Genomic DNA, 20987 nt, shown 5'->3' with positions numbered 1-20987 from the left:
GCTTCAGTGATAGCATCCTCTGGTCCCTCCTGGTACACTGCTTCCTCCTTGGAAGTCTGTTCCTACTAGAAAGCAAGGGTCCCACTGCCCTTGACAGGTAACATCAGAGAAGCAAATAAACACTGGTGAGGATAGAAAATAGCAGCTCTGGAGCTTCGGTCTCGGCTATCCAACACTCACATATAAAAACCTCCATGATGGACTGGAAAGCCCTGGCTTCCGGCCCTTTGCTTCTGGTGTGTTTAGTTACATGCTGCAGACAAATGAGGAAACATTTGAGAGCGCATCTATCCACAGTAGATTGAAGAGATTACCAGGGACAAGGGATGTAAAGTGCTTTGGGCTATACAGGGTAGTAGAAAGAGGACAACTCTGGATTTGGTGTTCCCTGGCTTCCTTTCTCTGGTTCTTCCTCAGCATGCCCTTCCTGTGGCGTACAGAAACCAAGCAGACAGCAGAGGGCACTCTTGAGCCACAAATGTGAAAAACAACAACAAAAACCATTTCCTCTAGACCAGGAACTGTTCCACACAGGGCTGCTGCAGCCAGTTGCTTGATACCGCCTCTTACCTCTCAGACAGAACATTGTGAGGTACTTTGCTAATAAAGAAACCAAACAACAGCTTGATGACAAGGAGAGCTGGGGGAGAGAGATTCACAAGTAACTTTTGTGAGATCCTTATGTACCTCATACTTTCCCTAAGGAGGCAGGGGAAGCCTTGATCCAAGGCTGCTCCATCTGAGATCTCATGCCTCCTGATAGGAAAGGTTCCTCCTACATCATCCTGTTCATGGAAAAGTTTTCAAAACCAGCTTGCTGTTGGTTTACTGTGGCATCTCTCTGAGGAGGAGCCACTGGTCCCCAGAGAGGCTAAGGATGTAGTACAGTGATAGAACAACAGCCTCTCATTCACTGGGCCTGGCGATCCTCCTGTATCACTGTGAACATGTGCATGTGCATGCACACACACACACACACACACAAAACCTGAGCACACCAGCTTGCACATGCCACTCTTTGTTCAGCTGTCCTCTTGCACACACACACACACACACACACACACACACACACAAAACCTGAGCACACCAGCTTGCACACGCCACTCTTTGTTCAGCTGTCCTCATCGGTGTACACTGTGACAAAGCAGACTGACATGCTCATCGTGTGGCTATTGTCCCTTTACAAAGTTAACATGTTTTCCCTTTTGAAACTTCCCCCTTAAATAAGAATAGCCTGAGGTCTGTGGCTGTCCTTAGAGTATTTTGAAACAGATTAATTTCTTTCTGGCAGTCTATTCTTGTGATACAAAGCATTATTTTTCATTGTGTCTGCCTTACTGTCTACGGGCTAAAATCAAGTGATTGCTTTGGGGGCTCTGGGTTCCTGTTTTGTAAAGAGCCAGTTTCCTTTGCCAGACATTTAGAAACATTTGAACTTGGGTCTACGGCTTCTGATGTTTTCTTTTTGGCTCCTTCTGTAAGTCAGTGAGCTCTGTGAAGACCAGGATTCTTAACTATTTGAAGTCCAGTGCTGAGTCTCCAAGTCTGAGGTTAGTGTTTGGCTCATGGAAGGAGCTTGTACGTGTGTTAGCCAGTTTACATTGCTATGACAAAACACCTGGAGAAACAACTTAGAGGACCCAGAATGCATCTTGGCTTGTGTTTTCAGAGGTTTGGTCCATGGTCACTTGGTTCTATTGATTCTAGGCCTGTGCTAAGGCAGAAGGCCATGGCAGAGCTGCAGGCTTCACGGTAGGCAGGAAGTGGAATGACGAATAAGGACAGGGGATAAAATGAAGCTATATAATGTACAACCCCGGTGAACCATGTGCTCCGAGCCCCACTTCCTAAGGAACCAACCAGTAGACAAATGTGTCCTCCTGTGAGCTTAGTGTCCCTGCTAGGCACTGATTCCCACATAGACTCACTGGCACCCACTGCTCTCAACCATCTGTCTGGACATAAGTTACAGGCTGTCCCCATTGGATGACTATCTTTGTCATGAAGGATTGCTGCTTTATTATTCATCAGCAAGGTCTGGGAGATGATCAGTACTCAGGAAGTGCTCTGAAGACAGCAGTTTGATTAAGCAGTTATAGCCTGTGAGTTTCAGTTTAGGCTTGGTGCTTTTTTCCAAGGGTGATCCAAAAGTTTTATGCAAAGCCTATGTACTATACTTGCCAGGGAACTAAATATACAGCCAAGACCTGTCATCCCATCAGGTGTCACAGTCAGGCTTGCTTCCTAAACAACCATAACCACAGTGACAACAGTAATTCCACGGGGGGGGGGGGGGGCAAAAACTGAAATTATCCAATGTCTAGTCACTTCTCCAGTATACCCTTGTGTGGAGTTTGATATTTATTATATTTAGAGATTGTAAATATTTTGTTTCATTTGGAAATACTTTGTGGATTAGAACTTTCTCAGAATTCTTAAGTGTGTATGAGTGCCTGACATTTTCCTGGAAGGAAGGAGGAAGGAAGGAAGGAAGGAAGGGAGGAAGGGAGGAAGGGAGGAAGGGAGGAAGGGAGGAAGGGAGGAAGGGAGGAAGGAAGGAAGGAAGACTATAGCTAAAAATTAATGTAAAAACAGAGTTGTAAAAATCCTTTCAAAATTCATGGTGTGTGTGCATGCATACGCGGTGTGTGTGTGCGCATGCGTGTGTATGTCTGTGTGTGTGCACACGCGTGTAGAGTATATGTGCGTATAGGGAGGAGGATGTGTGTATATAGGTACAGGTGCCTGTGCACATGTATGTGTGTGCATGTAGAGGCTAGAGGTTGACATCAGGTGACTTTCTTGGTTGTTCTACCTTATTTTTTGAGCCGTGGTGCATCAGCGCACTGGATCACTGAACCATTAAGCTTGGTTGGGAGACATATGTGTTCCAGGGCCCTTTAGGTCTCCCCCTTCCTAGGACTGGGGTTACACTCTGGCTGCCATGGTTGGCCCATATGTGAGTGCTAAGGAGTCAAGTGAGGGTCCTTATACTTCTGCAGGAGGTGCATCGCCAACAGAGCCATCTCTCAAGCACTCCTCTCTTTCTTAGCGGCAGAAAAAGTACTTAATGATAGATTTGGATTGTTTTAGTATTTCTGATTGATATGGCACAAAAATCCTTGAAACGTAAGAGAAATGGGAGGGGGGCTATGAATACCATGTTAGAGTAGTCTATCACATCCCTGTAGACAGGCTGGAGAGATGGCTTAGTTGTTATCACTGTGCAGGTATGCACGTAGAGGGTCTCTTGGAGAGGATCGAAGTTTGTTTCCAGGATGCCCACCAGGTAGTGCAAACCACCTCTAGCTCCAGCTCCAGGGGATTCAGGGTCCTCTCTTCCAGACTCTGAGGCCACAGCACTGGCATGTGTATAGCCACACATGATTTAAAATAAAACCCAAAGCTAACAAAATGCTGTGGAATTCTACCCTGATACACCAGAGTATTTGCATGAAGTTCTCAAAGATGAAAAACTCCTTGTAATGGCATTTATATTAACCAGGTATCTTGCCTGGCCAGTATAACATTATCTCTTTAACCTTTGGTGATTTTGCTCCTTGAAGGGCTTCTATGTTTTAACCTAACCATTTTTTTTTTCTTCTTTCAGGAATCCTGTTCACGATGTTGGTATTTGGACCAGCCTGCGGATTTATTCTGGGCTCTTTCTGTACCAAAATCTATGTGGATGCGGTCTTCATTGACACAAGTAAGAAGCAGATGATAGTTGCTAAGCATCCTTACAAACATTTCCATTCTTATAAAGGAGTCTTAACCTGCGGCTATTGAAGACACTCCCACTAAGCAACATTCTTGTGTTGCTGCCCTTTTTATTTCTATGACATCTATGACTGAAACAATCAAGTCAAAACCAAAACGAGGCTATTCTGGCTCATGGTTTCAGGATCCATGTTTGATTGGCATGTTGTTTGGGGACCTCTTGGTAAGACAATGCTTGATTATGGAGAGCATGAGGTAGAACAGAGCTAGTTACCACATGGTGCCTGTGAAGGAAAGAGAAAGAAACTAGGGTCCTTATATCCTCCTCGAAGGCACAACCTAACTTTCCCCACAGGGCCCCATTTCCCATCTCCCAAAGTTATACATACACACACACACACACACAGAGACACAGACACAGACACACACACACACACACACACACACGCAAAATACAAATAAAAATAAAAGCATCGTAAGCAAAGCTTGTTGTATTTTTAATTAGGAGAAGACATATGTTTCTCAGTTGCTCTGGGCTTCACATCTGTGATTCTGCAGTTAAACTGAGTGACTGTCTGGTTAAATGATATCTCTTAGTTACGAGTCTCATTGGTGTGACCAAATACCTCATGTGATGGCTAATCTTGGTTGTGAACTTGATACATGTAGGGAAAGTAGATGTCCAGTAAGAAATGCCCTCCATTAGATTGGCCTACAACCTGGAGTGTCTGTGGGGCATTTTCTTGGTTGCTAACTGATATAGGGGAACTCAGCCCACTGTGGGCAGTACCATTCCCTAGGGAGGTGGGCCTATAAGAAAGCTAACTGGATGTGGGCCTGGGTATGAACCAATAGCAGCATTCTTTCATCGTGTCTGCTTCAGCTCCTATATCCAGGTTCCTACCTTGAACTCCTGGCCTGACTTCTCTCTTTAATGACAATAATAGACCATCACTAAATGTATGATGAAATAAACCCTTTCCTCCCAGATTTGTTTTGTTTTGTTAGAAGTCAAAGTGTTTTGTCTCTGCAAATGAGAAGCAAACTAAAACACTTGACATTTTAGGACAGGACAACTTTATTTTGGTTTATAACTCTGCAAAGTCCACCACAGTACTGAAGACGAGGCAGCTGGAGTGTGAGGCTGCTGGGCACACTACAGCCAGAGTCAGGGGGTGGAGAGCAATGTACCATCCTACTTAGTGTTTCATGGCTTTCTGCCATCTTAGTAACAGGGTGTTTTTATTGAGAATTTCATGCATAGATATAATGGATGGACCAAGGCCACCCCCATTCCCTCTCCTCCAATTTCTCCTCTATTTACCACTTTACTCTCCAAACTTTATATGTGTTCTCTCTCTCTCTCTCTCTCTCTCTCTCTCTCTCTCTCTCTCTCTCTCTCTCTCTCTCTCGCGCGCGCGCGCGCGCGCGCGCATGCGCTCTCTCTCTCTCGCTCTCTCTCGCTCTCTCTCTCTCGCTCTCTCTCTCTCGCTCTCTCTCTCGCTCTCTCTCGCTCTCTCGCTCCCACTGTCTCTGTCTCTCTAATTCACCAAATCCACTTAATGCTACTTGAATACGCATGAGTATAGACCCACCTGCTGGAGCAAGATTAGCCTTATGGGGTCACACACCTGATGAAAATTACTCTTCCTCCCCAGCCACCATCAGTTGCCAGGAGCTGCTCAGCTAAGAACAGGGCATCCTGGACATCCCCACTCCATGCTGGGATCTTCCTGCCCTCATCGTGTGCATGTCTTGTGTACGCTATTACAGACACTGAGTTCATATGTACAACAGTCTTGTCATGCCCAGCAAATAATGTGTTACCCCTTGACATCCCCCCCCCCCCCCGCCCCGGCCTCAATCTACTTCTCATACTTCTATGGGCTAAACACACATAGTCAACTTTCAAACCTAGTACTCACATAGGACAAAGAGTACAGTGCTTGTTTTATTGGGCTTAGGTTACCTCACTTATAATGGTTATTTCCCGCTCTGTCCATTTACCTGTATTTTACTTTTCTGTACAGCTAAACAGTACTCCATTGTGTATATGTATCACATTGCCATTAGTCCTGCTTTCCTTAAGGTATTTGAGGGTTGTTGCTTCCTCTTACCATGAGAGGGCAGAAAAGCATCACAAATGTATCCGTTTTAGTCATGCCAGAAACCCAACCATAATTCTGCTCCCCACAGTGGGTGACTGGGTGGATCTTCCCATGTCAATTAATAGATAATCCCTCATGGGCATACCCAGAGGCTTGTCTCCCAGGTACATTCCATCAAGTTGGCAAAAGGGCTGTGCTGTGGTGACAAGCAGTCCTCACATTTTAGTGACAGGATGTGCTGAAAATTAATTTTGTAGATAACCTGTTCAACACAGATTGGTGTTGGAAAGAGGTAGGACTTAGCTCACCACAGCTGCTTTGGGGCCTGGGCCCACAGATGTTTATCCTGATCCAAGTGTCTAGAATTTCCAGGCAGGAAGCCTTACACATTATACATTGGTCCATAAAGTCTGCAATCAGAAGTAATGCACCCTGTTCTATCCCCTAATTCATTACCAAAGCAAGTCATAACATATGTAAGGTCATATGTAGAGTGACCCATGAAGGAAACATCTTGTCTCATAGTTAACCTTTTTTTTTTTTTTTTTTTTTTTTTGGTTTTTGGTTTTTGGTTTTTGGTTTTTGGTTTTTGGTTTTTGGCTGTCCTAGAACTCAGTCTGTAGACCAGGCTGGCCTCGAACTCACTAAGATATGCCTCTGTCTCCCAAATGCTGGGATTAAAGGGGATTAAAGCATGTACCACCACACCTGGCTATCGTGTCACAGTTCATAAATGGGTCTGGGACTCAGGAGCAGCTTTAGTGAGATGTAACCAAGCCTGCAGACCAAAAACGAGAGGATCCACCTCAGAGCCCATGCGACGATGGCCAGGCTAACACTCCTGGTCCTTCCTCTCTACAGGAGTCAGTCACCAATCCTCCTGTAGAGAGGGTGAGTGAGAGCACCTGATATAAGGAGCCACCACATTTTGTAAGCAAGTCTTCAGAGTGACATCATGTAATGTCTGCAGCATCCTTTGCTGGAAAAGAGCCAGCTACAGAGGGCCACATTTACACAGGATTATGAATATGAACAAGAATATGAATTCCAGGTGGAGGCGGGGATTTGGGGATTGTCTTAGTTAGGGTTTCTGTTGCTGTAAAGAGTTAATATGACCATGACAACTCTTATAAGGAAAGTATTTAACTGGGGCTGGCTTACAATGATTTACTCCATCATTGTCGGGGCAGGCAGACATGGTGCTGGAGGGGTAGCTGAGAGCTCTACATCTGGATCCACAGACAGAAGGAAGTGACTGAGCCATTAGGCCTGGTTTAATCTTCTGAGACCTCAAAGCCCAGTGACATACCTCCTGCAACACCACCACACCAACTCCAGCAAGACCTCTACAAGGCTATGGAGCCCATTTTACTCAAACCATTATAGGGGCATCAACCGAGATCTGTGAACAGCCTTATGTTCACAACTATGTGGCCACTGCCTGAAAGAGAACACTGGGTTTCTACATAATCTCATCAGTAACAAAGCCGCATTCCCTTCTCCCTGCAGGCAGATGGGGTGGGGGTGGGGGGCTAGCAGTAGCTGCTTCTTGAGCTGATCTGTTCTCAGGATCAATAAGAACTCTCAGTCCCCGGGTACCCAATCCATCATCTCTTGACAGTGCTAAATTTACTAATTCGCCCCAAAGAAATAATGTGGTCTTAAATCCAATCAAGTTGCTCTCTGATTCAGTCCATTAATCCCACTGATATATTTACTTGTCTCTAATGATGTTACAAATTTCCAAGTAGAAAATAAAATCAGATGCAGCCTTATTTATTCCTGCCAAGCGCTGGGTCTGTACAGGAAGAGATTAAATGTCCCTGTCTTCCAGCAGCCTGGCCCTTTGAAGTCCACTCTAGCAGGCAAGGATGGACTACTAAGGACACACTCAGTGAGAAGTCAGCTGCCATCTCCTGCAGACGGAAAAGCTAGCTCCCACCGGTGTACCAAAGGCAGCACTATCGGGGGCAGCCAGGGGCTTGGGGAAAATGGAAACTTCCTGGGAAAGTGATGTGTGATGTATTTTGTACTGGGCATATCAGTAACCCAGCAGACTGAGGTCTAGTTAGTACCCAGAATATCTGAGCCGGAAGGAACCTAAAGCAGCATTCGCTTTCAGATCATTAAATTTTTCTTTCATCAAATTACTAAGAAACTCTGATCTCAGACCCGGAAGGGGAGGGTCCTGAATATCACATCCGGAAAAGGAGGAGCCTGGATCTCAGATCCGGAAGGGGAGGATCCTGAATATCACATCCGGAAAAGGAGGAGCCTGGATCACAGATCTGGAAGGGGAGGGACCAGGCCTGACCAATGAAGGCACATCTGTATACAAACCAAGTCTCCTGAGCCATTTGGCAGATTTTTCCCACTAGTGATCGCCTCTCCCCAGACTTCGTGAAAGAGCCTCTTCTCTCAGTGCCTGCAGAAAACATGGATATAGTGGCAGCTGGGAACACTTAGCCTGTGCACCTACAGGCCCTCAGCTTTCCAAGAGGATGACAGCACTAAGGACCCCTTAGAGTTGTCACCATCTCTTCTTGTCCCCTCAGCCCTGTGAGAAGTTAAACAACCTCCTCCACACTTGATTGGCTTGATGCCTCCCATGTACATCTCAGATGGACACTTTTCCTTACTGTCTTGGCATCTTACTGATGGCAGCCATCCTGAGCACAAGGTGATCAGGGAACTGTTGCCAAGAGAAGATGTCTGTGAGTCACACTGTTTCAAGAACCTGAAGGTCGGTGCTGATTATCACCACTAGAGGGCAGAAGAGCATCACTAATTCTGTTAGGGAATAAGCCAGGAAAATCTCCTTTCCAAGCAATTTTTATTGTTTCTGTTCTCGTGGTAGGACCTTATCGTGTTTGGCTGCATTTGGCTGTATTTTGAGGCAGGAATTCCCTGTTCTTTAAGAGTCCCTATCTTTTCCTTGTTTCATAAAATAGCTCTTCTTTAGGGCTGCCTGCCATATAGAAATGTTAGATTCTATGTGAATGCCTGTATGCATAGCCCCACGTGCATCTCTGGAATCTGGGTTTGGGGACCGTGCAGGGAAGGCAATCACTACCTTCTCTGGAGTTTGTATGCAGGTGGCAGAGGTGTCTATGGAAGGCCTGTACTGTGGGACAAATGGAGGGAAAATGTACTTTCCCCTTACCCAGAAGTGGCTAAGGAAACAACAGTACAAAGAGAAAGGAGGCTTGACTGAAACCTGGGAGTCAGTGCAGCTGCAGGAACAGGGGAGCAGGTTGCCTGTAGGAATGAGCCAGCGTCTAGGAGAAGACCCCAGAGAGGGGGTGGAGGTGGGCAGCTTCCCCAGAGGCGTATCTGGTCAGGCTTGGGCACACTACTCAGTGGCTGGAGTCTTTCACCTGGGTTTGATCCTGTGTTGGCTCCACTGCTCCCTCTTAAGGCAAATAGATTCCTCCTGTGAGAGCTGGGGGAAGAAGGGACGAGACTTTCAGAATTCCATTTTTAGAATGTCCTAGTGAAACTAAAATTCAAGCATGAACTGAGCCTTGAAGATAAGGCTCGGTTTCAGGGTGTAGCCTTGAGCACTGAATCAACGACCAGCGTTAGTCGTGTGGGTTTATTAAAGGGCGATTCAGGAACAGCAACTGCCATGATTAAAGTTATTAAAGGTGTGCATGTGCTGTCTTGTTGGGAACTCAGGACCTTGCAGGGGAGTGTAGCTTCTATTTGATAAGGCATTGTGTGTCCTTCTGAGAGTCCAGACCATACTCCCATGAGCTCCGTGATCCTGGGGCAGCTATTCCTTTTTGAGCTTATGTTTGGATAATGCAAGAAAACCACACATTCAACCCAGACCATGTCTTGCATATAGAAAGCATGCTATATCTATGTTAGATATAACAGGGCATCTGCAAAGTCTACTAGCATCTGCAGTTACCGAGGGATCCACCATGCTTTCAGCTCTGACTCCCAACTCTTTGTCTCAGCCTAGCAACTTGCCTTCCTGAAACCTGCACTTCATCAGTAGGCTTACCCCCTCCCATGGACAGTTCCCTTCCCCCCTAGTTGTTTGAATCTCACCAGCACACGTGTGGACACGTGTCCTGAGGCACGTGCACACCAGCTGGCCCCACAGATGGCATGGGTAGCTGCAACAAGATGCCGTAGCCCATGTGCTTGTGGGAACAGGTCACCAGCTAGACTTCCTGTGAGAGGACTAGCGCTGCGGCCAGCTTCCTTCAGTTTGGAGTCATCAGCCGAATGGCTGGGATCTGGAATGTTCCACACCCTCACCACCTCCACTTTCTAATTAGGTTTGTCACTTAATGATACTCTTGAAATTCCTGAGTCCCACAGCAAAAGTCTGATAACGTAGTTTAAGCAAATAGGCACATGAACTTGAAAATGCCCGGAGAGCCGTAATGGCCCTCAGTGTGGCCCAAGAGAAAGAAGTGACTGTCCCCAATTTGCTTTGAGCCACAGTTCTCACAGTCTCGTGGGTAGGCCTGTTAATGAGATGTGTGCTGGTTTCTTCCTGCTCCTTCTGGTTTTCTTCTTTTTTACCTTGGAAATGGGGACAAACTCCTGATAGGCTCCTTGTAGTCACTTGCTCTTTGCAGAGGTGACAAACAACTGTTAGCATCTTGCTCCCTTTGTTCAACTGAACTAAAAATGAAATAAAAGCAACCTAGAGGCCAGATGCCAAAACAGGACACTTAGAGGGATGGATCCTGGGGAAGGACAGATGTCTAAGTGGGTAGTAGACTTTCTATGTGAGCTGGAGAACTTAGTTTGAATCCCCAGCACCCATGTGTAAAAGTCAGGCACGTCCGTGCAATGCCTAAAACCCCAGCATTAGAGGGCAGTGACAGACAGACAGATCCCCAGAGCATGATAGCCAGCCAACCCAGCCAAAACGGTAAGCTTCCAGGTCAGTGCGAGGCCCTGTCTCAAGGCAATAAAGTGCAGAAGACAACAGAAGAAGACATGTGGGCATCACACTCTGGCCTCCATGGGGACATGTGGACACATACCCTCGTGCCCATGCAAAAAAACACACACATAAAACACACATGTGCATACAACATGTAACACACACAAATAAAGAAATGGGTCTTGTAAGAAGCGAGAGTATGTATACTGTCTGAGAAACTTGCAAAGAGAGTCTCAACTATGTCCCATCTCCTGGCAGACGCATCCCATACAGGCACAGATAGCTGATTGTGATGGAGTTTCAGTTTCTTTCAAAGTCTCTCCCTTCTGATTGACAGGACCCCCTTGAGAATGAAATCCTTTTTTCCTAGCACCTGGAGTATCCAAGGGTAGACAGGTGGCTGCAGAGTCCTTTTCCTGTCGACCTGCTTCTCCTAGCATGGTGCACACCTTGGCTCAGGCTGTCCCCTCAGCCTGAGCCACCACCCCCACTCTATTCTGATCCACCGCTGCCACCATTCCCGTGTCTTATGTCATTGGTGTATTGATGTGTCTGAGGAAATGAGACTGATAGTTGCTTTTCAGTTTTGCTCTGGACATCTTGCAAGCAGCCACTTTTAAACAGGCTGAAAACAAGCTTTAAAAGTCAATACAGGAACTAGAACCAGATAGAAAAATAGATTCTCAAGCTTTGCCATCCCATTCCAACCTGAAACAATACCTTTTTTTCTGTCTAGGCCTCTCCAGGACTGCCATCACTACAGGGAAGGGTGTCTATTTCCCAAGACATTTGTATTAGTTGGGGTAGGCTAGATCACGCTACAGTAACACTAGATACACTACAGTATCCTCTAATCTGTGGCTTAGGATGGTAGAACTTTAATCTTGTTCCTGTCGGGTATCCAAAGCTGATCGATAGGGACATTTCATTAATATATTCCTCTTGGGAAGAAGAAACTTGAGAACCACATACCAGCACATGCACAATCATACTTAGAAGTGAAGTGTGTCCCCCGCCTCCCCCCCACTCTTTCCTCTGTAAAACTCTAGTATGTGTGGGGGGGGGAGGGGTGCCTATGCTCTGTGTATCCAGAAGAAGGGCTGGTCTACACTTAGGCATCAATGCCACCTGCCATTTGGTTCTTTGCCAGAACACACAGATAACTCTATCACAATATTAGCCATTCTAGAATGATGTCTCCCGAGCATTGACAATTGTCACACAAGTAGAGGGTTTTTTTTTTTTTTTCTGTTAAGTAGCCAAAATTCCTCATAAAAAAAAAATATTACTTGAGGAGTTTGGGGGATGGCTCAGTTGGTAAAGCCCTGGCTCTGGGAAGACACGAGTTCAAACCCCAGTTCCACATTTAAAAAAGCCAAGTATGATGGTACCTGCTTGTGATCCCCGCAGTGGAGAGGCATGGCCAAGAAAATCCTGGGGCTTGCTGGCCAGCCTGCATGGTCAAACTGATAAGCTGAAGGCCAATGAGAGATTCTGAGTCTGACTCAGCTAGCTAATGAGAGTAGCTAGCTCCAAAGGACTAATACCTAAGGTTGACCTCCGGCCTCTACAGGCTTACTCATGCACCCACACAACAGGCAGCTGTAAGGATGCATGCATTTACACACACAGTATTATTTGGTGTAGACACAGGTAGTTGAGTTTCCAACAAAGGTTCAAAGCTTCAGCTGTCTTCCTTAAGTCAGATAGAAACTCAATAAGCCTCTCCCATGCACACACTGAAGCTGAGTACTGTCCCCTAGGCAGGCCTTTTCTCTCCTGCCACAGTACCCTGAGTAAGCACCCAGGAGAGTCACCAATGGTTTTATGAACCTGACCCTCCACGTGCCTCCACATGAACCTTCTCTGACCTGACACAAATGGCTGGTATGCTATGGTTTTGACCCAGGTGACATGTTCCTTGCTGTCTTTCAGTTCTTGAGCAGACAGTCAGCTTTGTGCTTGCATGCCCACAGGGAAGGCGGTGGCACCAGCTCATACAGCCAGTGCCAGCCCATCTCCCCGGGATGCTTTTCCACACATCCAAGAAAATCACTGATTGCCTGCGACTTTCTATGCAGCACTAATTTTGTTCCCCTCCAACAACTGCTAGGATTTCTCTGCCTTTGCTCACATCTGGAGCCCGTAGGCAGTAGGGGCTCCCTTCCTCTTTGTTTTCATCCCTTGCTTGGCAGCAGGTGAAGAAACACAGTAAGTGACTAGTGAACGCAGCCCATTCAGACACCCCAGGCAATTGTACTTGCTTCTTTTTTCCCTCATTTGCATGAAGACGCTTCCAGAATCACCTTGGGTTTCCAGTGCCCTGGCGTACTGTTTCAAAATAAAACCCATATGGGCAAATGCCCATTCATATACTTAGAAACAGAAAAGGGGGAATAATAAGAGCTGCCATATCCCACACGTGCCAGGGGATTATTGCTGTAACCTTTCATCCTTACAACCCTTCTAGCAGTGACACCCTCATTTCATAAATGATGAAGAGGCTTGGGGTGTGCTCAGGCTCGTGAGCTGCAGAGCTGGGGTTCGGCCCCCTACCCCCACCAGCCCTCTGCAGCCATCTCTCTCTCTCTCTCCATGGCTGCACAAAAGCATGGTGAGGGCCATTGAGTGGCAATCAGCATGTTCGGGGTAGAGGTTATCAAGATCTCAAAGCCAATTTTTTGCATGTTACCAGAACTCTTGGTAGCCATGGGCCTACTGCATAGAGTACAGAAATGGAGCATTCAGCCAGGTCCTCAGGGGGACACAAAGGGATTAAGAACAGCTAAAAAGAAATCTAAAAAGTAGTGCCAAGTATGGGGGCCTCTGTGTCAGGACCTCTGTGCTCTGGTCTCTCTAAGCCTTGGTTTCCACATCAATCCAAAACGGACAGAAGGAAAGATCCTCTTCTTAGGCTTGTAGGAAGAATTCACTGAAACAACAAGGAGTGTGCTGTGTGTGACTCCTGGCGCAGAGGAACCCTGGGAAAGTGATGGCTGCTGTCTCCTTAGGAGTCTCAGGGAGTGGGGGACACTTATAAATGGCGAAGTGCTCGTCTGGTGTCTGCAGTCATCACTCTTCCCCAAACTGTTCATCCATCAGGCTCCAGCCTATGGCCCTATTGTTCTCTCCTCACATACAGTCACCCAGGTCCTCAAGAACCTCCTTTTGGGCTCTAGGAGCATGGTCTGTCATCAAAGTGACATTTCTAGGAAGCCCACCTGGACATACTGCTTTGCAGGACACCTCTAAAAGGGAATGCCAGAGCCGAGGAGGAAGCTGCAGTGACCTTCCATTCCCCTGGCAAATCAAAGGCATGCTGGGACCAAACACCCCGGGTCTGTGTAGCCAAACCACACATATTTGTGGTGCCTTTGAGCACCGGAGGGACCTGTGCCAGAGCTTTCTAACAGAGGGCTGGGGGCCACGCTCAAGACTTGAGTCAGGCTAGCCAGTAGAAGTTTAGGGGTGAAGAACCCCATCATAAATGACAGATTGGCACCTGCCAAGTATGAGGACACACATCTGGTGTGGCTTTCTGACCCTTCCAAAGGACTCTACAAGGTCGTCACCATCAGTGTTTGTAGGTTAGCAAACTGAAGCATAGAGATCAGAAAGACTCAAAAGGGGGTAGGATTTCAATTCAGGCATCCAGTCATCCATTCTCTTGAATTGCATTCTGCATGTGCCCTTCTTAGTTGTGAACTTGATATACCTCACGCTGTGAGGGATGGAATGAGGTTTCAGACAAACTGTTCCAGGTGAGAGAGCATATACCTAGTGTCAGTCTACCCTTGGAGAGTGACTATTTGCTGGTGTTTTTGTAGACTCAACTTGGCAGTGCAGCAAAATGAGTCAATTCCAGCCTTGGCTGTCTGGCTCCTCGCTGTTTTTGTTTAGACAGATTATAAGTACGGAGCAGACAAGAAAATGAAGGGGAAACATGCTCAGTCCCCAGTAATGGAAGAAACTGGAGCACTGACAGGGAACAGATAGTTTCCCAGCCCAGAGCCCCACCCACTTCCATCAAGCTCGGTAGCCTGTGAACTCTGTGCACTGGGTATCTCTCTCTATCACAGTCCTCACAGCCCACATGCCCACTAAGCTCTGCTCTCTCTGTTGGCAGGTAACCTGGACATCACTCCTGATGACCCGCGCTGGATCGGGGCCTGGTGGGGCGGCTTTCTGCTCTGTGGTGCCTTGCTCTTCTTCTCCTCCCTCCTGATGTTTGGGTTCCCACAATCCCTGCCCCCACACTCAGACCCTGGTATGGAGAGTGAGCAGGCCATGCTCCCAGAACGAGAATATGAGAGGCCCAAGCCCAGCAATGGGGTCCTGAGACACCCCCTGGAGCCAGACAGCAGTGCCTCCTGTTTCCAGCAACTGAGAGGTAAGGGGCCAGAACTTGCTGGTCAGAACAATGGGGACACTGTGATGGGGTGAGGGAATGGGTGGCCACTGGCGGGTTTGAGAGTTTTACATAATTGGCCCACACAAGGTTTGTGCTTAACTTAGGATCAGACACATTTAATGAATGCAAAAATAAGGTAGCCCTCGTATATTGGTGAAATCCTGGTGGTTATTGTGCAAGAGTCTCACTTTGGGGACACAGCAAAGCTTTATACATTTAAAAAGAACAATAAAAACAAATGCAGCTTCTCTGAGAAAATGGTATGCTGCAAATAATAATGTCAATTGAGAAAGATCTTTTCTGGGTTGTTTCCACTTTCAGCATGATCTCTTAAAGGCTTAGGAAATGACAGTGATACTGAATATAACCCAGCAGCCTCAGGCTGCTCCATGCTCCCCATCCACCACCACCTCTCTCTCTCTCTCTCTCTCTCTCTCTATATATATATATATATATATATATATATATATATATATATATATATATACATATATATGTATATATACGTATATATACATATTCACATATATATATACATATATATATACTATATATATATATGTTTCACATACACATACACACATATATCTACACACACACCATAACAAAGGGACTACTTAAGCTTCTGGTGTTCCCTAACTTGTAGGATGAGGTGCACTTTTAGCAGGTGATGACCCCAGGCCTTGACTAACCCCATGCTCCTTCATTGTCCTACCCCATACTAGCTGTAAGGTTGCTCCATTCTCCTCGCCTTATTTCCACACGTTTAAGACTAGGTCTCCGTTCTTTGACAGCATCATCCTGAGAACAAGAGCTCTGCCTGCAGAGATACTTAATCAAACCTGCGAGTCCATGAGGAGCCCAACAGACCTTTGCTGTTTCTGAAAAGACACTAATTTAATAACCCGATGTCATGTCTGGTCCCATGTTCTCTGTCAGTATCTACAAGTGCTGCGAGCCAACTGATGGCCTTAAACTTCCTCTTTTTAAGCTCTAAATGCACTAGTAGATGAGAAGCCCAGCTAGTGTTTGCCCTTGAGCTTGCCTTAGCTGGGACCACCCCCTCAGTAAGTGGGTAAATTACCTCTACCTTCGGAACTGGCAGATTACATAAGTCCCCTGACAGCTCAAGGGTGATGCCTGCTGTTATCTTAAGAGCACAGCTGACTGTAATCCCAGGCCCCAGACCCACAGTAATCCACCTGACTGGCATCAGAGTTGGTCTGGCAAGAGAGGCCCCTGATTCCCAGTATTGGCAACCGTTCCAGATCTTTCTTTGTCTGGGTAATGGTCTTGTCTTCCACATTCATAAGCCCTTCCTTTCATCTCTGGGTATGCAGAGATAAAAAAAAATAAATAACTGGGCCATCAATGACCTCCACAGCTACCCAACAAAGATAGCCAGTGGTTCAGGAAGTGACAGATGTATAAAGTGCCAGGGAGGGTGAAAGGCAGAGCTCAGCTGGGTCCTGAGCTAGGGACTGTCACAGTTTCAGAGTATTTCAGATAAGGTTCCTTCATCTTCTCCATTTAGAAAGTCTCCATCTAAGGAGAGCTAGGGACATGGCCATGGGTCAGGGGCTCGTGTCCTGGAACTCCTGCTTCCATAGAAGAGGCATGCAGCAAGAGAGGTCAAATCAAAGTGAAGATAAGCATTGAGTAGTTGACCGGGGCTGAGAGGTATGCATTTGGGCTGATGGGTTCAGAACTCAGTAGATCAGACGTGGGTGAGCATGGGGTCTGTGTGGGTGAGCATGGGGTCTGTGTGGGTGAGCATGGGGTCCATTTGAACGCACTTCCATAAGTAATGATATTTCATTGCAAACAAGCAGTCCGTACTTAGCTCCGCTGATAGACTAGGGTAGAGGATATCCCAGCAGGGCAGGAAAGCTTGTATCTCCAGAAGACTTCTGCACCTGGATGATTGTTTATTAGCACACAAGCTAGCCACAGAGAAGGACCCACTTTATTGATATCCTTCTTCCTCCCTCATGAGCTGAATGTTTCTGCCACAGGCACACATTCACCAAATGCACCCTTCAGTGCTGCTGCTGTTCCCGCACTAACTCTTACTCCTATTCTCCCTCTCCCCAACCCCCGTCTCTCTCTCTCACACACACACACCTCTAAGAAACCCTGGTGGTCCCCAGCATGTTCCTGAGTGCAAATATGCAGAACACTGTTGGATATATAAGAGGAGTCTCATAACCAACCTCTCAAAATCTCGGTGGCCATTTTCTCATGCATCTCTTTGGAGCGTTCAAAGGTTTTTCTTCTCACACAATCTATTTGAGTCCCAGGTCATGCTCAAAAAAGTCCATCTGAAACAGCCCTTCATTTCCAGTACGCAGTGTTCCCAGGTTTCTGACAGTGATATAAGGTAGCCTGTCTTGAGTGGGACATCCTGTGATCCAGTTCCACTCAGCTACTTCCCCCTTGTGACACCTGGCTCATGACATTGGACTCCACTTGGCTTTAACATGGAGGGTCTGCTTTCATCTTTACAGCAACTGCCTCTGGTTGGTCTTGCTGTTTATCACCATACACAGAGGGCTTATGCTATGGCACTATGGGAGTTTGCTATGTGGTCCAAAGCCAGCCATTGGCTGGGAGTTCCCAGCTTGTAGCAACAGGCACAGGGGATTTTGATAAAGCAGACCTCAAACAAACAAATACTTGGGGTTATTAAGCCACACTGTCACCCTCAGGTGAGAGAGACAGCCAAATCCTACACAATTTTAAATCGCAACATGATACCAAATCTCTTTCCTTTAAGTCTTGGCTCTGAGATGCTTCTGCCTGATGAGCCCACCTGTGAGGTACCCTCAGCATCGCTGTCATCCTAATGCCTAGTACTCTTGGTTCTTCCCCTTTCATGCCAACAGGTTATATATATTGGCACCTGGCATGACCCTGGCACGTAGCTGTACAGTGTGTGTGAAGAATTTATGAAAAGCTACCTAGAGGGAAGAATGGCTTCATAAATAAGACAGTACTAAACAATCCAGAGCCAACAAGGTGGCTCAGTGGATGAAGATGCTACTGCCAAGCCTGACTGCATGAGTTTGATCCCCAGACCTCACATTGTAGACAAAAAGAACTAATTCCAACAACTTGTCCTCTGACCTTATGGATGTGTACATGTGTGTATACACACACACAGAGAGAGAGAGAGAGAGAGAGAGAGAGAGAGAGAGAGAAATAAATGTAAATTTTTAATTAAAACTAAATACAAATCAGTCATGTTTATAAAATAAACACTCAATGTCATTATCATTTGCATGTTAAATCTTATACCCACAATGTGTGACATGCATAGGCATGCTTTTATAGAGACACGTGTAGTAGCTTCTCTTACTGCTTTCAATGTCACTTCATTAGTTTTGCATTTCACTATAGGTTGTCTCCTTGATCACCTGGGAAGCTTCAATAGACAGGGTCTGGGTCCCAGTGAAGCAGTCTGTGCCCCTTCATCTGCTTGCTCTATGTAGTTTGCACAATGCTTTGGTAATACCCCCCTCTTTGCTCTTTTATTCCTGAGATATCCTTTCTCCTTTGATTCACTTTTGGGCTGTCGGCTATATTGTGTTTGGATATATATCATCCACTTGGCCTCCACAACTTCCCGACTGCTACATTACCATTGTAGTCTAGTCCACCCAGGATGGTGATCTCCATCTACTCCAGAACAAAGCTCTTCATTTGAAGTGCATGACAGTGCCTGACACGGAAGTGGTGCCATTTTAATGAATGAAGTAACAAATGAACACACACACACACACACACACACACACACACACACACACACACACACAAGCAGGGCCTAGGAGCTTGACCCAGTAAAGGGCTTGCTGCACAAGTCTTGGGACCTGAGTTCAGATCTCCAGCATCCACATAAAAAGCCAGGCACAGTGGCACACACCTATAACCAGGAAACTGAGACAGGAAGAACCACAGGGCTCTCTGGCCGGTAAGCCAATCTAGCTGAATCAGCAAGTTCCAGATGCACTGAAAGACTCTATCCCAAAGATAAGGCAGAAGGCAATAGAGGAAGACACTCAGTATCAACTTCTGGACTCTACAGAGGTATACAACACGCATGCACGCGCGCGCACACACACACACACACACACACACACACACACACACACACACCACCTTCAAAAGAACAACAAAGCTGTTCTTATCTATGCCCTGTGGATATCTCTCTAGCCCTATAAGCCATTAGTACTGTTTTACAGATATGGAAATCAAACTTAGAGATGGAAAGAAAAGACATTTGAATTACTGTGAAGAAAAGCAATGCCTGTCTCCTTAAGCTTGACACGTGGCTGTCTCTCTGGCTGCATAGACTCTCCTGAAAAACAAGTACCATCACCAAGTGCTAAGTGACCTTTCTGCAGAGTGTACTAAAACCATCTCCTGAGGCAGCACAGATGTCCCCTAAAGCAGTGTGTCTTCAAAGGGGCTGCAGCTGCAAGGGGAGGACGCTTCTGCTCCCTGTTAGCACTGGCTTGACTTGCTGGGATCAGCATAGCTGCCTGTATCCAGATTCGGAATCCTCAGGGCAAGTCCTGACTCCTCTGAGAGGGGCAGTGAGAAGCTGAGCACTCTTGTCTCAGTCCTTCACCCTGACAGACAAGTGGCCTCTCAATGTCCTTGAAGAGACTGTCTACTTCCTCTAGTGGAACCTCACAGTGAGGAGCAAACTCTGCCTTGATACCTCACCCGGGCCCAGCAGATCCCAGCCCTGCCTGCATCACTGGTCCTTCTGTGCTGAAGCTCTGCTGCTGCATCCTGTCCCTGATCTGCCCAGGACCCCCACCTCACCTAAACTTGGTGGTGTTTAGAATCATCACTGAAACAGGTCTCTGGTGAGTGGAGGATGTTCCAGAAAGAAAAACCCACCCTGAATATAGTCAGTTCCATCCCGGGAGCTCAGCCCCAGACTAAATCAAAAGAATTATCCTGTCGGCCTCCTCACTATGGAAACACTGTGACCAACCAGTTGCCCCTCATGCCCACTGCAGCCTCTCATGCCCACTACAGCTCCCTCCCAAGGCTGCAGAGGGTACCCTCAGACTGAGAGACAGCAGAAACCCTTCTTCCTTCAAGACACTTGAGTCACGTTTTTTGTCACAGCAAGGAGAAAAGCAGCCATACAACACTTGATCACGCTGCCACCTGCCGCTTAAAGGGACAGTGGCAGAGCCCTATTGTGGCTCCTCTGACTTCCTTCCATAACTACCCTTTCTGCCACGTCCCCCACTCTCTTGACAAGCACCCCTAGTTCTCTACCTGCTTCCTTCTTCCTGTGCCCTTTTCTGAAGTTCACATCCGATCTTGGACATCAGCTTCCTTTCTTTTCTGAAGCACAGCTTCCTGACTTCCCCTGACATGACCTCATCTTACTTTCTGATGGGTGAAGTGTCCCTTCCTCTGTACCTCCATGAAGGCAGAAACACTTCCTTTTTGTTGCCATCTGGTACTACATTCTGTGCTAAGGGGAAGAGTGAGGGGATCATGGAAGGAGTATTACTAGGCCCAGCTCCACTTGGTTCTCCAGGAAGCATCCTGGCCAGACACCTCCAACCCTCCCATGCTCCAGCTTCTGCAAGGCCCACCTGTGAGCCCATGGTAAGAGCTACACATGTCTGTGAGCTGCCACAAGCCCACAAGTGACCCACCTGTGTCAGGAAGGGTCTGCTGGATCCCGCTCCTTCTGGCTTCTTCCATTCCTTTTCAGCTCAGCAGTTGAAGTTTTCTTATTGAGGAGCCTGTACCTCTCATTTGAGTGTGTTTGTGAGGAGCCTGGTATTCTGAGCAGGCTTCTGGA

General features: G+C 46.8%; 1 protein-coding gene across 2 annotated transcripts in view; it reads left to right on the top strand.

The window, feature by feature from the left end:
• Slco3a1 (solute carrier organic anion transporter family member 3A1) overlaps positions 1-20987 on the top strand; it is a 282952-nt gene that overhangs the window by 197674 nt on the left and 64291 nt on the right. For both annotated transcript variants that reach the window (XM_034499330.2, XM_034499329.2), the window contains exons 3-4: positions 3611-3709; positions 14867-15130. In XM_034499330.2, coding sequence (XP_034355221.1) covers positions 3611-3709; positions 14867-15130 — 363 coding nt within the window. The remainder of the gene's footprint in view (positions 1-3610; positions 3710-14866; positions 15131-20987) is intronic.

Source organism: Arvicanthis niloticus, chromosome 1 (assembly GCF_011762505.2).
Source record: "Arvicanthis niloticus isolate mArvNil1 chromosome 1, mArvNil1.pat.X, whole genome shotgun sequence".
NCBI lineage: Eukaryota > Metazoa > Chordata > Mammalia > Rodentia > Muridae > Arvicanthis > Arvicanthis niloticus.
Note: the sequence above shows the minus strand (reverse complement) of the source record. Positions and strands in the feature narration are given on the sequence as shown.